The sequence below is a fragment of the Cariama cristata genome, unplaced genomic scaffold, assembly GCF_000690535.1.
Source record: "Cariama cristata isolate BGI_N322 unplaced genomic scaffold, ASM69053v1 scaffold27958, whole genome shotgun sequence".
NCBI classification, from domain to species: Eukaryota; Metazoa; Chordata; class Aves; order Cariamiformes; family Cariamidae; genus Cariama; species Cariama cristata.
In genome coordinates, this window is record NW_009630089.1 from 7,625 (window position 1) to 21,093 (window position 13,469).

At 38.7% G+C, this 13,469-nt stretch overlaps 1 protein-coding gene across 1 annotated transcript in view; it reads left to right on the forward strand.

The window, feature by feature from the left end:
• BMX (BMX non-receptor tyrosine kinase) overlaps positions 1-13,209 on the forward strand; it is a 14,998-nt gene extending 1,789 nt beyond the window's left edge. Inside the window, exons 2-13 of the mRNA XM_009705395.1 lie at positions 361-423; positions 1,430-1,489; positions 2,225-2,321; positions 3,899-3,975; positions 4,626-4,753; positions 5,164-5,238; positions 5,950-6,121; positions 7,037-7,253; positions 8,935-8,999; positions 9,945-10,063; positions 12,003-12,160; positions 13,135-13,209. Coding sequence (XP_009703697.1) covers positions 361-423; positions 1,430-1,489; positions 2,225-2,321; positions 3,899-3,975; positions 4,626-4,753; positions 5,164-5,238; positions 5,950-6,121; positions 7,037-7,253; positions 8,935-8,999; positions 9,945-10,063; positions 12,003-12,160; positions 13,135-13,209 — 1,306 coding nt within the window. The remainder of the gene's footprint in view (positions 1-360; positions 424-1,429; positions 1,490-2,224; positions 2,322-3,898; positions 3,976-4,625; positions 4,754-5,163; positions 5,239-5,949; positions 6,122-7,036; positions 7,254-8,934; positions 9,000-9,944; positions 10,064-12,002; positions 12,161-13,134) is intronic.
• Positions 13,210-13,469: the final 260 nt, after the last annotated feature.

Sequence of the window (13,469 nt, forward strand, 5' to 3'; positions counted from 1 at the left end):
TTGGATATGCTGACGGCACCCATTAGTCACTGGCATCCTTCATCACAGCAACTGAGATGGCATGTAATGATATTGCTGAACAGCTGCTCCAGTCTTCCACATGATGAAACCAATCATGGAGGAAGAAGCCATTTCAATGACTAGCGAAGAGAGTACTTCATTGAAATGTAATTTTCTAAAACAAATTACTTCTGTATTTTTCTACATGGCAAGTAAAAGCAGAAATGTTTTAACCGTAAGCATCTCTGTTAGTAGCATTCTAAAAAGTGACTGTCTGATTAATCCCTTTTCCTATTTTAAGTGACCAAATTTAATATGTCGTCGTGTATGATAGCTAACTGTGAACTGTTTATTTTGCAGGAATGAAGGCTTTGTACCAAGTGCTTACTTGAGAAAGTTATCTCTGAATGATGATGAGCCAAGGTGAATCAATATGCAGCAATTCACTGCTTAAATGTTTTCCTCACCATTCTAGTAAAGATTAGGCAGTGTTTCTGCATTATTTTTCTTTTTCAATAACTTTCTGAGTACTAAGCATAAAGTTTCCTGAAAGGTATAGAATCAGATACAATTTGTCTTCTTGACTCATATATTAATGCAAAAAACATCAGCTGAAAATCCTGGTTTCATTCAAATCAATAGTGTTTTGTCACTGACTTCAATGATGCTGGGGTTTCGATCTTTGTGCTCTTATTTCAACATTAAATCAGCCTAGCTAGCACTATCGTGCCTTTATATGTATGTGAGTAGTCCAGTACAGGATAAAGGGAGTCCAGGTCAGTCGAAGTGATACATCAAATCCATCTTTCCCTTTTTAACAAGATGACACGACATTGTAAGCATTAAATGTATGCCTAAGTATTTGAATGAAAATTTCACAGAAACATAACAGATTGTCTTATAGTAAACCATAGTGGACAAGATTCAGAGGTTTCATTAAAAAACCTCTACTCTTATAGTATCCTGTAAAAAGCAGCATAAATAAGAATCATTATTATTTCTGCACAAGAGGTTATTTTAGAGGCCTCTTTTTCTGCCACATGAACTCCTGTTGTCTGTCATGCTAAGAACATTTGTTTGGGAAGTCTAGGGTTGTGCAGTTTTGGAAATCTTCCATGTAAATTTTGAAAAAGTAGGTGCAAGCTCTTCATAAAGTCACTAAAGGGATATGTAGTTTCATTGCCTGTTACAGCATGCATGGAGAATATTTGGCTTTCTAACAGGAAGAGGTGGAGGAGAAAGGCCGTATAAGTGTTTACCAAGTCATAAAAAAATCCAGACAATTGAATATGTCTCAACTTTTTGAAATATTCACCCTAGACCATGGCATAACTACTCAAAAATATGTGTAGTATGACTTTTAACCCAAGGAAGGAATTTTTCATAACTAGTTTTTTACATTTTCAAGCATGTTGTTTTGTCTTTGCAGGGAAAACTCGAGTGTCAGTGAACAGACACTGGCAGAAGAGCAGAGTATTGCTAAGCATGAGTGAGTATATAGAATATACCTTCATAAGAACCAAAAGATTCTTTGGGCAGAGATTGTCTTTCCACTTTACATGTCCACTGTACCAATGGTATCCTATGTACAGCTGTCATAATAGTGACAATAATTATAGATATTGTCATCAGCAACATCACTGCCCACAGACTTCCAAAGGCAAGAATGTAATTGCTTTCAGAAAAAAAAAAAAAAGTCATTTAGACAAATCAGTCTTGTACACTTAAAGGGATGCTTCATAAAAGTGAAGTGCTATTAAAAAGGCTTCATTGGAGCTCCATGAACTGATCTAACATAGCATGTTTGGCTTGTTTCCTCCATTTGGGAACTCTCAGTTTACTTAAATATTATGACAAGCAGAAGGTTCAAGATTGGAGGAGAATTATGCACCTCCCAGCTTTTAGGGAGATGGCTGTGTCATGGTCTGCAGGAGACAGAGCAAACTCCTTCTGGTAGAGCTCCTGGCAGAACTTTAAGGCAGCAGAATCCTGCTCTAAGGAGTTACTGTAAAAAGTCAGAGTCAGAGTGGGCTCAGATATTTCAGGGTGAGGAGAGCCACTGGATGAGAGGGAGCAGGTGGGAATTAGTGTTTTCCCTTTTATCTCAGGGCCTAAAATCACAGATGCAAGTTAAGTCCCAGGTCTACCCTTTGTCTTTTAAAAGCAATTTTGAAACTATTTACGACGTCTGGCATTTTTCATGTATCTGCTGTGCCTTATTCAGAAATCAGCCGCTGAATAATAAGTCCAGTATTTCTCTTTGCAGTTGGTATGCTGGTAATATCTCCCGTGCCCAGTCTGAGCAGCTGCTCCATCAGAAGGTCCTACATACCCTTTATCACTTGTATATGAACATCCATGGAAATGTTTCTGTGTCTGTTGTCTTTGCTATGTTGCGTAGCTAGAGGATGCTGATGCTCTTCAAATAGCTGTAGTATTACAAAGCGCTAGAAATTCTTGTGCTAACTTGGTACTGATAAACAGATCTCCAAAAATGTCTCTTCTATATAAATGAACAAATGACACACCTCTAAAATAGGCTTGAAACAAAGCCAAACTGCGTGCATTTCCCCTCAAAGCTCCGCTTTTTGGTTTTACTTCTAGGCTTGTGTTGTTTGCTCCAGTGTGGCTCTTTCTGCCGGTCAGTCTAGAGGAATCCTCTGTGATGGTTTTACGATTACGGTATACAAATGTGGAGTAAAAGAAGTTCACCCAGACAAGCAGATAACCCTGAGCAAACTCAGTGCTCTGCCCACTGAGTTTTGGCTGGATGCCCTCCTAGGAGGAAGGATGGATAGCACCAGAGGACTAGTCCAGTGTACAAGTCTTCACAGCAGACAACTGCAGAAATATTTGTCCATGTACCTTTCTAGAGGAGACCCCGCCTCAGCCATGCTTTGCCCTTGGACATACTGTACAAAGACGTTTTCCTCTTGTGGCTTGCTGCTTTCTCACAGGCAGTCTTACTGGATCTCAGCCACTAAAAACTTTGATATAACCTGACCCTCAGTGTCCTTTCCCTTAGACCTGCACCATAGATTCAGGAATGAAATTCAAGTGTGGTAAATCACTGGAGAAAGGCAGTTATGTCCCAGTCCCAAAAGGTGCTGGATACTCCTGACACCAGTTAACTTTAAGGGAACATGAAATTTCCTTTGAACTTCATAGCAATGAACCTTGGCCTTTATGTGAGCTTCTAGATGTCTTCTTTCCTCCCTGCAATAGCCATTCCTAGCCATTCAAATGAACTCTGAAAACCATTTCCAGCCCGGTATGGTAAACTATTAACAGAAGTAAAAGTGGATAGTGAAAGTTAGGACTGAAGTACCACATAAAGACTAAAAGTAGTCCAAATATAATAGAGTGCACGAAAATCTTTCTATTTATTCAGTAATTCAGAAATACTTTGACAATAGAAAATACATCAATCATCTAGCGCATTATGTAAAGGGACTGAGTGTGGTGGATAGAGCTCTTATTCAGATGGGATGTATGTGGCAGTGTTTGGGTCTTATACTGCGTACAGCCTCTGGAGAGGACATGAGGAAGGAGATGGGATTAACAACTCTCCATCTCCCCAGTTATGAATCTGTATCTGTGCACCAAAACAAAAATGCAGACTACTCACTTCATGTCTGGGCTGGGGTACAACTCACCTAATTTTAAACATTTACAATGGGATACCACAACCAGTTACCTAGACCTTCTTTTTAGTGGAGAGAAATACATATTTCTCAGGCATAATTCATCTTGTCCTAATGTAGTCCTTAAAGGAGGTCAGATGAGTCATGTCTCCTTCTCTCCTTTGTGGACATTACAGTGTAAAAGCCTAAAGTTCACTGAAATTAATCCCAACCTCATTGTTTCTTGTAACTTTTTTTTTCTTTTTTGTAATTAGGGAAAAGAAGGCGCTTTTATGGTTCGGAAATCTAGCCAAGCAGGAAAAACTGTGTCTGTGTTCAGCAAGGTTCCTGAGTGAGTATCCAAAGAATGTGTCCGATTTCTATGAGTGTGCTATGGGCAAGCTGCTTGGTGTGACTGGTCAACAACAAAATCTCTACATTGTGTTAGAGATCAACCTCAGGCACATTCAGGTCATGTTAGTTATTTGAATTCATACATGACAGTGGCTCCCTGAATGGGAGAACAGAGGCCTAGAATTGCCTTATCTAAATGCAGGCATGAAACAGGCACATAATCTAGAGGAACAGCGGAGCCTCAAGAGTGAGAGAAAAGGAAGGGAACGGGAAGGGGAAGGGGAAGGAGAAGGAGAAGGGAAGATCTTCAAAATTAGAAGTAGAACCATTGCAAGGGCAGTATATGAAAGTCTTTTGCTCTAGATGTAGCTGTTGGGAGACAGGTTCTAACCATCAGACTACATTAACAGTATGCAGCAGAAGTCTTCAATGTGCTAGGAGCCTGTGCTACATAGCCAGCAGGTGTTAAGGGGGAAAAAGCAGACCGAGGCAAATGCAACAGTCTTCCTGGTGACATCTACTACATATTTTGTTATTTGGCCAACTGGAGTATTGCAGTTCATCAGCAACTAACTAATCTATTAATGCATGGGCTGGAAGGCACTTCGCAAGGCTTTCATACGTACTACACTTTGTGATGTCTTTCAGAAGTAAGAAAGGAACAGTCAAACATTACCATGTGCACAAAACCCCTGAGAAGAAGTATTACCTCGCTGAAAATTACTGTTTTGAATCCATTCCCAAGCTTATACACTACCATCAGCACAACTCAGCTGGTAATCCTATATGCTCTTTCTACGTGATTGGCTTTGGCTTAGGCTTCTGGACTCAGCACTATGGTGAATCTCTTCCAATACTGAATACTCTAAATATTCAACCATTTTGGGGGACAGTTTGGGTAGAACTTGATCTAACATATTCACAATTAATATAATTGCTTTCCTTTGCTGTACATTGCTTTTTGGTATTGTACTACCTCTTCTTGTGATACCTTTGCTGGACTAGCTGTTAAGCACAAAATTTTCAATCTTGTGTCATGATGCAGCAGCTGCTGAATATTGAATACCTGTCATTACCTGGATGGTTGCAATATGGCAGGGAGAGGGAGGTATTTGTTTCCCTGTATTTTCTTTGATTTCAGAAGACTCATGTGTATACTGTGACCTTTAACAGGTTTTCTTTGTAGGTATGGTGACAAGGCTCCGGCATGCAGTGTCTACGCAAGGAAATAAAGTCCCAACCACAGCTTCATTAGGAAATGGTATGAAGATAATTTTCCTTTTTGAAACTGGTGTCAGTCTTGGCCACCAAGAAAAGAATAACAAGAGAATCATGACTCATGCTTTCAGGCTTTCAGGAGGTTACAGAATCTTTGTTTGGTGGCCATTTCCACTTGTCGAGCAGGAGGCAATGTGAGAATTTGGGAAGGATTGTCTTCTGTAGTTTCCTCTTGTCCAGTGTAGCACTGAGAATTTATGGTTCTATGAAATAGGGTATCCCTTCCTATAAGTGCTTCTAGTCTACATCCAGGGCAAGGTGAATGCAAAGGTATTCTGTATCAACTTTATGTTTTTAAGGCATTTTATGTCAGATCTTATATCAACTGTGCAAGACTTTGCATGCTTCCTTCCCCAGCACATCTAAGTCATGGCCATTCTTTCCCTTTGCCACATTACCTGGCACAGTAATACTTATTCTCCTATCTCCTACATGAAAATATATCACCATTTGATGCATAAATCTTTCTCAGATCTATTTATAAGGCTTAAATCTAAGCAGCAGCAAACAACAGTTGTAGGAAGTGTGGTCTCCTTCCATAACTCAAACACAAAGCTGAGAGACAGGTATGTTGCTTCAGAGCTGCATGCTTCTGCAACCCTCCAGGGAAAACAACAGCATTGCGTGGGGCGGATACCACACCTGCATTTGACCACTTTTTTATTTGCTAAAGAAATTCCTTTTGTCTCACCAGGAATCTGGGAGCTGAAACGAGAAGAAATTGTCCTGCTGAGAGAGCTAGGGAGTGGTCAGTTTGGAGTGGTGCATCTGGGAAAGTGGAAGGAAAAGTACGATGTGGCCATAAAGATGATTAAAGAGGGAGCAATGTCAGAAGATGAATTCATAGAAGAAGCTCAGACCATGATGTAAGCTATGGCAGTACTTAATTATTTGGAAATAATGATCTCTCCAAACATCAATCAGTAATGTAGAGCACACACAGGAAAGAGAATTTTCTCTTAAAAATAGCATTAAGTAATGGTGAGTCCATCAGGCACATGTTAAATAGGTAGCCACATAAGATATTTGAAATATTACCAAGAACTTCACAAAGATTGATAGGGTCATCTACAAAGTTTTCAATTAACATCTCTTCCACAACTTCAGAGGTTCCACATTTGTCACTTAAAACTATGCTTCATTAGCATCTATAAAGAAATGGTTAGAAAGCTGTTCCCACCATCCTGAAGATAAGAATGAGAGATAGATGAATAACTAGGAAATACCAGGAAATTGAACGTGAGACTTGAAGCATTAGTGTCCGACTCTGAAGAGGTAAAGACATTAGAATTTCCAGCGAGATGATAGTTGAAGCATATGAATTCAAGAATATTTTTGATACCTTGTATCCTGAAGGAATGCATTACTTTTCCATCAGTTAACTAGCTGATACGAGCAGGCTTCTGAATCTGAAAATTATTCAACATGGAAAAATTGGAAAGCCTTAAGGTTTAAGGTCCACCCCACCAACTCAGATCTATTTTCTCCCACCATTAAGGCAGCACTTTTGCTCAGCTAAATTCTATTTCAGGTTTTGTCTATAACATTGTCATTTCATCGATACTAAGTCTTCTTTTGATTGTCATCAATACTGAGTTTCAAAGTAATGAGCAGAAGGACACTCAGTCCTTCTGGAAAAGTAATATTTGAAGTCTGAGATGGGACTGCATCCAATTTCAGTAATTTCTTTCAGTACATTGCATTGATATTTGAAGAACAAAACTTACAGAAGTGCACAATAACATCTATTTATTCTTTGATTATTTTTTTCTTTATTTCAGGAAACTAAATCATCCCAAACTTGTTAGACTGTACGGTGTATGCTCAAAATTGTATCCCATCTATCTAGTGACGGAATACATGCCTAATGGCTGTTTGCTTAGCTACCTAAGGAGTCATGGGAAGGAACTACAACCACTTCAGCTTCTGGAAATATGTTATGATGTTTGTGATGCTATGGCATTTCTGGAGAGCTGTCAGTTCATACACAGAGATTTGGTAAGCTATCCCACAGGAGAAGTGGAACAGGGAAGGCAGGGGCATGACCTAACACTAGGCAGTCCTACCCCTCAAGATCAGCCACAGATGCATTGGATCTCTTGGCACTCACCCCAAAAAGCACTGCAGTCTGCTGAAGAGACACCCAGCTGGCTCAATACAAGGCAGTTCTGGACGAGCACCACTAAAGCCACATGTAAACAGCACTGCACACAACCTACTGTGCTTCAGAGCTGAGCTGACAGGTCTGCAGCGCTATATACTCTGCTGCCTGCATGTATGGATTTATGCACCGCTTGCCAGCACAGACATCCAATTCTAAAATTAGTCCTCTGAAGTAAAGGGTTCTGTCCAATGATGCTGTAGTCCTCCAGGAGAAAGAGATGCAACATTAAAGATTTGGGTCACTTAGACTGTTTTTAATGAATTGGGGATTTATTTAATTGGGGACTATTTCTCTTATAAAACAAGTGTGAACACTACTAGGATAAACTGGAATTTACTGTGGTGCATTGCAAGCAGGAACAGAACTTTCAAGTCTGCAGCTGCCCAGCTCTTTGTAATGCATTTATCTGCCGGTTTTCAAGAGAGTATTTCAAGTTGGTTTTGATGAGGACATCAGTCCTTTCAAGGACTTCTAGCTAAAGTTTATGCAGAACTTAGCTTTCAAGAATGCTAGCATTCTTGCGGGAAATAAACTGTTCTTTTATTGACCTATTAAAAGTGAACCTAGCCAAATTTCTGGTGCATTGTGCTTCAGAGTCAGTAGCAGTATTTTGCCTTCTAACTCCAGACAAAAATATGTTGGAAGATATGTGACAATTTATATTACAGACTTGCTTAATTTTCCAATAGGGGTGCAGTCTCCTCAGCTAGCATTTATGTGTCTTGGTGATGCTTTCAAAGAATTGTCTTTTTGTGTAAACAAAGTTGTTAAAGCCCATATCTCACCGATTTTCACATCCTGATCCAGAAATCAGGAATATCAGACAACTTAAGTAGCAGAATTCAAGTTGTATATATAAAGTCAGTTTCCTGAAAACTGGCTGTGCAGAATGGGAAAACAGAAATAAAACTTGAGCTTGGTTTCAGGCTGAAAACTAGATGCAAACTGTATCACAGAAATTAATAAGCATGCAGGCAGAGAATACAGCCTTAGATAAATGTTCTCAAGTAATCATTTGCAGAACTAGGCTTATATTGAACTTTTCATAAATCAAGCTGCTTGAATCACCTTTCATTGCTCCACTCTGTTTATAGTACATTGCGAATAATCTAATCACTGTTTTTCACTTTTTGATGCCTTGGTAAATTCTGAGACTACTGAAAAGGACCTTGGAGTGTGTCGCCATTTGAAAGACAGGGTTTAGTTTCTGGCTTTCTTGCTGTTTTTCTAGATGAATGTGAGTTTCTTATCTCTGTTTCCTCATCTCTCAATGTCCTTATTTGTAAAGCTGGAATAATGATACAGAATGTTTTTCAATCAATAATCAGAAAGTAAAATAAGAGAGCTACTTACTGTTCCCTTACCGTTCCCGAGTTAATCAAATCAAAGAATGTCATTATTCATTGAAATGCTAGAGGATAGAAATTATTATTAGCAAGTTACCAAGACACATTATTAGCAAGTTACCTCTTTATATTTTTTCCACTCATCCTCTTTCTCATTTCCCTACTAAAGGCTGCAAGGAACTGTTTGGTTGACAGCAATCTTACCGTGAAAGTATCTGACTTTGGGATGACTAGGTAAGTAAAAGCATTGGGAGCTTTGTGAAGCTATGCTGTTAGTGTATATATAGCTCACTGGCATTGATCAGCTAGCAAACGGCTGTTAAGAAAGTTAAGCTACAGGGTGTGATACAGCTCTTTGTGCCTCCTTTCCATTAATGACCATAAGCCGTTATGGGGTTAGAATAAAATCATTCTGCTGTCTCAAAAAGTTAAGACTTAAAGGGCAAGAGCAACTGAGAGATTTCACTATTCATGTTTGTTAAAGAAATCTCAGCATTTACTTTGTGTACAAGATTTTCACCTAATTTGGGGGGCCAAACATCTTAATCAGCGGCCTCAATGGAGAGAAGTTGGAGAGGATGAGCAGCCTAGAGAACATGGGCTCTGAGAAGAGGCTGAGGGAGCCAGTTGCTTAGTCCAGTGAAGAGGAGACTAAGAGGGGATCTAAAAGCTGCTTGTAGCTACTTACAGTTGCAAAACTGATGGAGCCAAATAACTCTTACCAGTGCCAGGTGATATAACAGCAGACACTGGCCCCATACTGTAGCTTGGGAAGTTCAAGCTGGACAGTAAGAGAAGTTATTTCCCCAGGAGGGTGGTAGAACAGTGAAACGTGCCAGTCAGGGAGACCACGAGATTGCAATCTTTGGAGGTTTTTAAAACTTGTCTACACAGAGCCATGGCTGACCTGATCTGATGTTGGGAGTAATTCTATTTGAGCAGGAGGCCTGGCTAGATGGCCTTACAACTGGCGTTTCTATGATTCTGCATTATTTCTCTAATAAGTTGATAGTAGTTATCTGTTCTATAGATTATAGCTGATGCCTCTATCGGGTGTCCTTTGGAAATCTGAGATTCTGTCCAGGCTTTTCTTAGGAACCTTGTGATGTACAAGGAAGAAGCAGTAAACAGCGTTTCACTGTAACTCGGTCACAACCAAGTTTGGTTCTTGCCTTGTAGGTATGTTCTGGATGACCTGTATATAAGTTCATTAGGAACCAAGTTTCCAGTGAAGTGGTCAGCACCAGAAGTTTTTCATTACACCAAATTTAGCAGCAAGTCAGATGTATGGGCTTTTGGTATGTATGGAGTTTGACATACAAATATGTGTGCATAATACACCATTACATTTGGATTTCCTCAGATTACTAAGCAGAAATGCTAGACATTTATACACTGAAGAAATGTAAAAAGCAGTTACAACTTATGTTCTTGTTTAATGTTTTTATGCATCCAAGCCCTATCCTCTTCGGATTTTTTTAGCCGTACTGTTTTCCTTTTAGGCACATAGAAACTCTGCCCGCTCCCCAGTTGCCATATGTGTATTTAATACAGTAAAGTAAACTGTTGGCCGTGGAGATCAAACGGTGTCTTTGGCATATCTAGACCATAAATCAGTGCTGTCCAAGTCAAAAGAGCTTTGCTGTTAGTCACAGAGGTCAGAGTGGACTCTGTGCATAAGCCAGTTGTGGAAGAGAGTCTGTGTGAGCTGGGACTCTGTATCTCAACAAAAATAAGATGCATTTGCAGATCACTTTCTACTCAGGAATTTCAAACATTTGAACTTTTACTTCAGTGGTTTTCAAGCTGTGATTTACAAATCCCTGGAGTCTGTTCAGTGTCTCTAAAAGTCTGCAAAAGATGTCAAAGGAAAGGGAGCCTTTTGTGAACGGGCTTAAATTCCACTTACATGGGTTTTCTCCTCCAGTGGGAAAATTTTGGCAGCTGTCAAGTTGATGAAAGATTGGTGACCCACTGTTCTTGACATTGAACAATGGTAAATAAAACACATGAAAGTGTTTCCAAATGCTGGGCCACTTCTTATCTTTAACTTCAGCTATTCTCCCAATATTAACGATGCTGGCAGAGAAACAGCTCATTCACGCCCTTCACGAGTGGTTTATAATACATAAGATTAAATCAGAAGCTGGATTTTCTGGTGATATGTTTTCTTTTTGCTCTTACCGATGAAATCCTGGCTCCAGGCTTTATTGTCGTTAACCTCAATATTGGCATTAACTTCAATGAGAAACATTATTTTTCCTTAGAAAGCCTTTTCTCATTTTAACACTATCCATTGATGCTGTGAAAGCAAGGGGAGAGTGGGATCTGTCAGTTCTTCTTTGTTTTTTTCTAACTAATGAGTCTTTAAAGGGCTTTAAAGAACTGAACTGATGTATTCATAATCCCAAAGCAGATGTCAGAGAACAAATAATCTTGTTTTTTTAATGTTCTCATCAGGTGATTCAGGCACCATTTTATTCTAATCCCACTATGCTCCAGTCTTCAAGCTGGAGGGAAGTCAAAGACCCAATAAATTTCCTTTTTAAAAAAAATCATTACTGCCAGTATTACATATCATTATGAAATAAATATTCCACAATTTTTTTTTTTTACTTTATGGTTGGCATCATTATCACATATGTTCAGTTACAACAAAAATTGTTTCTTGCAAAGCTATCATTATGAATTAATGATTATGATATTATCCAGTGTTTCTATTGCTTCAGTATAATCCAGTTTTTTATAGGTATGTGTAGCTGACACTATCAAGTATTTGGAAATCTTTCTGATACCAAAGCTGTTTGTATCCCATTCACTTTAAAAAAATCTGTAAAAACATAGATACCTATAGCTGTCATTTTGGTTTTCCTTCCTTCTCTCTGTATACACACACATACATATATAAGGGGATGTTTGTATGTATTTTGTAAAAAACTGAGTCCATGGATAGCTATGTCTTGGGTTTTCTCCATCATTGTCCACATTAAATATATTTTATAACTAACTTTATCATCTAACTTTACCTTCTTCTGCAGTAGAAGTTGTTTTACATTTGAGTACAGAATCACACCTGTTAGTCAGCTCCACACTTTGGAGCTTTTCTTTGGACAATATTCTCTGTAAAGCGTTTGATCGGTTCTATGTTGCATGTGTGTCTTGTTCCAGGAAAAAGAGGTTATCCTACATTTCTTGACTTTTGTTTCTTGTTTTCCACTGCCATGAATATTTTTGCAGGTATCTTAATGTGGGAGGTGTTCACTTTGGGAAAGCAGCCCTATGAGCTTTATGATAACATGCAGGTGATTGAGAAAGTTTCTCAAGGATACAGACTCTATAGACCACAACTGGTTTCAGACATCATCTACCAGATAATGTACAACTGCTGGCATGAGGTACGTGTATCTGCACATACAAACTGGAGAAAATAAAATAACAGGAGTCACTAGGAATCCCTGTTGACAGCCAAACTAATGTTCATAGTGGAAAATAAAATATCCCTTATAAAAGCCATTGCTTGTATGTAGTACATTCTATATAGCAGGACATTGTTAGTACAAGAAACAGGGCATAAAGGAAGATTGGCTCTCTCCTTTTCAGAACCATATATTTAAGCAAAGAACAGTATAATACCCTTCAACATCAACATAATATACAGGATGAAATTCTTCTCACCTAATTTTAGTGATTTAAATGTTCTGTGCTGAGCTAAGCTAATTGTCTAAATTTCTTCCATGATTACAGGACCATTACTGGTACCTCTCCATGGTCATTTGTCCTTTCTGTCTTAGCCACCACACTATAAAAGATATCTGCTTTCCTATACAGAGATCTTAAACAGTAAATGTAGATGAGATCTCTACCTTTTTAGACAGCTAAAGTTGTGTGAAATAACCCCACCCCTAGAATAAGGATGCCCTACCTTATCTGTGAGTCTTCTAGGAGTTGTAAGTCAAATGCTGATCATGCGCATTTTATTCTGAGAGATCTGTGTCTTCTGTGCCAAGAATTATCCTGATTTATTGTTCGTCTAAATGTTAGTCAGCTGTCTGTGGACCATGACCTGTTTCTCACCAGCAACAAAGAACAGTTTGACACATTATTGGTGATACCATGAAATGACAGAGATGTTTTGGGTTTTTTTTAAATATAATTGTCAAAAAAGTGAGAAAAATAACTTATATTTGAGGACATGTTAATGCAAGAAAAGAAGATTAAACTATGACAAATAAGTAAATTTCTTTACCTCATAATCATCACTGTCTCTACAAATTTCTGCATGCTAAAATCAAGAAAAACTAATGCAAATTACAGTTTCCGAATGATTTCAAAATTAAATAACGATAACCATCATGTTTGCTTCATTTAGCTACCAGAAAAGCGCCCTGCCTTTTATCAGCTCTTATCATTTTTTGAGGCACTGAGAGAAGACAACAGAGCTTGAAAAAGAAGATTCAGAAACAGATGACTGTGCATGCTGGTTCCATATCACTTGTCTTCTGCAAGAGAGCTAAATCTGAAATCTGCCTGACATTAGCCGTCCCTGTTATTCTGTACATTAGTGTTGTTCTCATTTAATCAGGGAGTTGACCAAGAAGCATTTGGAGAAAGCTTTTGTGACATTCTGTGGGCAACAGAATTTGGAAGGACACTGTGGATGAATATAATTAATTTTGTTAGCGTTGTCTCAAAAGACTTTTCAGA